Source organism: Nannobrachium achirus, assembly GCF_963921795.1.
Source record: "Nannobrachium achirus genome assembly, chromosome: 11".
In the NCBI taxonomy this organism is placed as follows: Eukaryota; Metazoa; Chordata; class Actinopteri; order Myctophiformes; family Myctophidae; genus Nannobrachium; species Nannobrachium achirus.
In genome coordinates, this window is record NC_137820.1 from 47,479,066 (window position 1) to 47,483,791 (window position 4,726).

The 4,726-nt window shown below is 42.5% G+C and overlaps 1 protein-coding gene across 1 annotated transcript in view; it reads right to left on the minus strand.

The window, feature by feature from the left end:
- Positions 1 to 331: 331 nt before the first annotated feature.
- LOC308294397 (NT-3 growth factor receptor-like) overlaps positions 332 to 4,726 on the minus strand; it is a gene marked incomplete at its 3' end in the record, with an annotated part of 65,459 nt that continues 61,064 nt past the window's right edge. Inside the window, exons 2-3 of the mRNA XM_080737130.1 lie at positions 4,196 to 4,270; positions 332 to 488 (exon numbers count right to left, since the gene is read on the minus strand). Coding sequence (XP_080593256.1) covers positions 332 to 488; positions 4,196 to 4,270 — 232 coding nt within the window. The remainder of the gene's footprint in view (positions 489 to 4,195; positions 4,271 to 4,726) is intronic.

Genomic DNA, 4,726 nt, shown 5'->3' on the forward strand with positions numbered 1-4,726 from the left:
TTTTTTTGTGTTCAATCTGTGTTTTGAGATATTTTAGTATTTCAGCATGTACTAGTGGTGCGTTTTGCATCATATTCTGCAAAACGCATCACTAGTACATGGTGAAATACTAAAATTTTAAAAAACACAGATTGAACACAAAAAATAACTCAGGATTGTGTTGATCGTCTCCCAAACAACAATAAAATAAGATTGGGTTGTCCCAGAGGTGAAATGGCCCTTTAAGTTAAATGTATTGTATAGGAGCGGTTTGCACCACTCAAAAAAGGTTAATTCTACTGTATCTTCCCCTCTCGACACTCAGGAGTCACTACAAGGCCAACAAAAAGGCCTAGCTGCCCACGTACACGGCCGCGTAATGTGTGTAGAAGCGCCCGGGCCAAACCGGAGGCACCACTGCCAGGCAGGCGTCAAACCCTGGCCTCTGGCGGCCTGCCGTAGCACATGAAGGCTGCACCTCAAAGCCACCTGGATGCCCCTCAATACAGCTGGTTAACAGAGGTGTCAGTTCAGAGACCTTGGTAAGCCTCCCTAATCTCCATTCAATGGTGGAGTAAACCATCAGATGAGACCACTCTGACACGTGTGTTTCAACATGGTGCCAGGTGTCAGTGTTGTGATTTAGTTAAATGACTCTCTTAGTTCTGCAGCAACCTCATGTAGGGTGTACTGTAATTGCCTATTATCTCCATAAATGGAGTTCTGTGCTCATACAGACATTCCGTGCTCATACGAACATAGAGACCTACACACAAAGACAGACGTAGAGCAGTTAGCACCGCTCAAAAATGCGGGACCTCTGACATCACACTCATGTCACCATGACTCCATATAAGGAGTATTCAATGCAGCTACGCCCAAATATGGAGTGTGTTGTCTAACTTCAATGTGTCGTCATGGCATCAGGTGCAAATAAATCAGTCAGCTCCATATATGGGCACACAAGGTGGCATGCCCATGTACAGTATGGACATATACTGATGACATCAGGGATCTCCATACATGGGCATATCAGTCGAATCGGCGGTGCAACGTACCTGTTGTGAAACTTTGGTTTACTAAAAGAATACATTAAACGTTGACAAGGTTTCTGCCAACAGCAACGACATATAGGACTTAGGTTAACTCCACTTCTTCTCATTTAACCGATCCAGTTTGCCGTTAATTGAAGAGATGCACCTGAATGAATGACTGAATGCATTGCAAGGCACTGCTGTAGTCATGTGTGGTGTATTTCCCCCTACATTGATTTCCAGTGAGTTTGTTGTTTGTGCTCTTTGGTCCTTGCAGACTAGTTTTAGTTGTGTTGTTTCGGTCACTGTGCAGCGGCCTATAGGCTATTAAACACAGTTTCCACCACTGTTGTCCAGTCTGCTCTCCGTTCGTCCTGCACTTTATAGGTCCAACACATTTACCAATGTTTCAGCAGATGCACAAGACACAGCAGTAGCATCATGGTCACACATTCACTTTTACTGTTACCACCAATTAGAATACAATATGTTTGTGTGACCAAATAAAACGAAAGAAAAAAAAACAACGCCACTAATTATACCCCAATTAGTGGAGCTTCCAAGCTGTGAGCATGAAAACAAATAGCTACATTTAAACTATGCCATGTAAATGCTTAGTCACCCCAACAGTGTATAATGCAACTCTGTGTGCGTGCATGTGTGTACAGTATGTGTGTGTGTGTGTGTGTGCGCGGTTGGGTGTGAAGGGGATAGAGACAGAGAGATGGAGAGTATACAAAGATAACGTTGTTGTCGGATGGAAACCTTGTATGTCCAAAACCGTTCGTTTTGTATTTATCGTTTAAAAAATGATCTAAACAAGTGAAAATAGACGATCTACAAGCACACAACGCCTCGCACCGTGAGGCGTTGTGTGCTTGTAGATCAGCTATTTTCACTGGTTTTGTGCAATAGTCTTGTGTGATGAACCAGGCTTTACCATACGAGGTTTCTGCCCGACAGTGACGATGAGATAGGTCTGGCATAATGGTTTCCCATGTACTGCTGGGTTTGATCCATTAAAAGCGGGAAAGCATCTCTCCCTTTTTGGCTTTGGCTATGATAATGGTTTGGAGGGACACGTCGAGGGACCATTGATCAGAGAAAAAAAAAGATTCAGCCTCACTGTCGAGCAGAAAGTTTCAAATTTGTACAGTATGTTGAAGCCCTGCTTCACCATATAAGACTGTCGCACAAAACTAGTGAAATTAGACGATCTACAAGCACACAACTATACTCTCTCTCTCTCTCTCTCTCTCTCTCTCTCTCGTAGTCAATCCTATGTTTATAAAGTGAGCTGATGTTGGGTGTAGGCTGTAGGGTGTAGATTTAAAATTTTCTCTTAACTTCTATATTGCTACTGTGCTTTGACTGGATCTTGAGTAGTTGGATAGAATTGTTTGATCATCATGTTTTCTTTTAATGCTAAAAGTGGAATTGGGAAGGGGAAAAAAATTAGAAGCCTTTGTGGTTTTGCCAAATAAAGTTATGTTTTTGACAGCTGGGTAAACATTAGGGTTGGGTATCGTCGGCGATACTTTTAATGGTATCGATTCACTGACGTCGATACTATCGAGTATCGGTTCACGTAAAAAACGAACGATACCTTGTTTCGATACTTTTGAATGCACCCCTTGCCGGTCGCATTTGTAACAGTTGGGCTACTGAAAGTTTAATGACTGCTTTAGTAGGCTACACTCGTTACTGTGAAAATAGCCGACAATAGCCTATAATGTTTTATTATGATAATGATCCAAAGTCTATAAAATAGCCCATAGAAAAAGGCAAATAATAATTATAATAATAATAAATAAAAAGTATCGAAAATGGTATTGAAAAAGGTATCGTATCGATTCCCAGGTATCGAAAAAGGTATCGTATCGATTAAAAGGTGAACGATACCCATCCCTAGTAAACATATTACGCAATTTCTTTTTTTCTCTCAAATTTTTATCCCACGATTTTTGTAACCCATTTTTTTCACCCGGTGCCAATTGCCTAAGCTGTGATCCTGGGCTCTACTCTCCCTCTGCCAACCTGGGGAGGGCCCCGAACTGAGCTCATGCTTCCTTCAATGCATGAAGAGTGAGCAGGCCGCTCCTTATCACCTGACAGGGGGAGTTTCCCCCGGTTGGACGTAGCGCGTGGAAGGAACACGTTATTCCAACCAGTTCCATTCCCCTCCATCAGGCGCCCCGGCTGGCCAGGGGTGAGGCTTTATAGAGACCAGGATTACTGCATGTTTTTGTGAGGGTATCTACCCTAGGAGACACGGGGAGAACATGCAAACTCCACACAGAAAGGCCCTTTTGCCAACCCCACCTAGGGTGTGGGCACTGATGACGCGGAGGAGGGAACACGCCCCCAGCACCCACAGTGTCCCCCGGCGGGAATCGAACCCAGGACCTTCTAGCTGTGAGGCGACAGCACTACTGACTGCGCCACCGTGCCCCCTGTATATTACGCAATTTCAATATCTCTGCGTTTTTATAACTTGTGATGAGCATCTACAGTACCATCATTATGTACTTTATGACCTTATTTTACTCTCATGTTTATGGTCTATATTAATCACATGAACTCATCATGTCAGTCCCACAGAGAATCACTGCCAAACAGGCAATAGATTTTATTAGATTATGAAGAGGATATTTGAAATATAAGAAAGGTTGTGATAAGATTAATTAAAATCCACTTAAAGCCTATACTTGGTTGAGTGGGGTCCCCCAGGGGGTCTTGGTTCCCATCCTTTTCACCAAATCTGTTTGGCGAAAATAAACGCTCTAGATCTACAAGCTCTCAAAGCTTGGGAGCTTGTGGATCTACTATTTTCACTGAATATTTTCGGCCCTATTGTGGCATAGCCAGAATAAGGACATGTGGTATAAAATAAGGCAGGAAAAGGTGCAGTTTCAGTGACTGCTTCCTGCTGAAGCAGTAATAAAAAATAGAAAGAAATGTAAGACCTAAATTGGCATATAATTAGTGGTTTGAATAACCGACATTTCAATTAGTGCTAAAGGAAAAAAAATGTCCATGTTAGCATTCATGGTTCATCAACACTGAATCACTGATTCATGAAAGGAACAATTTGCCCACGAACAGTTTATATAAAGAACACATTGCATGGTACTGTATGTAGTGAAAAGTGTGTGCGTGCGTGCGTGCGTGTGTGTACTTACAGTCTCTGCAGTCCTGTGTAGAGCTCCATGTCCACATCCCTTAAGGATTCTAGACCCGTCCAGTTCTCAATGTGTCTGCAATGAAGGACAGACAATACTCAATTTAAAACGCTGGCATTTAGCAGACGCAGGCTTAATCCAGAGAGAATTACAATGAGCAAGGACAGCACAAGGTAATGCATCCAATGCATAGCAATAATCTAGGATTGCAGGTAAACCAAGAACCCGGGGGTGTAAAGTAACTAAGAAGTACATTTTACTCAAGTACTGCTCTTAAGTACAGTTTTGAGGTAATTTGTACTTTACATGAGTATTTCCAATTTCCAATACTTTTACCTCTACTCCAATAATCACTAAATGCCGCTGATTATGCGCATATCCCGCATATTCACCGCAATAATCGCATATTTCCGAGAAAAATATGCGTAATATGCGGGCATCGCTTGATTTCACAATCCCCGCACCTTTTTGCATAAAATTATAAAGTCATCGCTTCACCCATTCGATCACGTTCAGACAGAACGGAGGCAA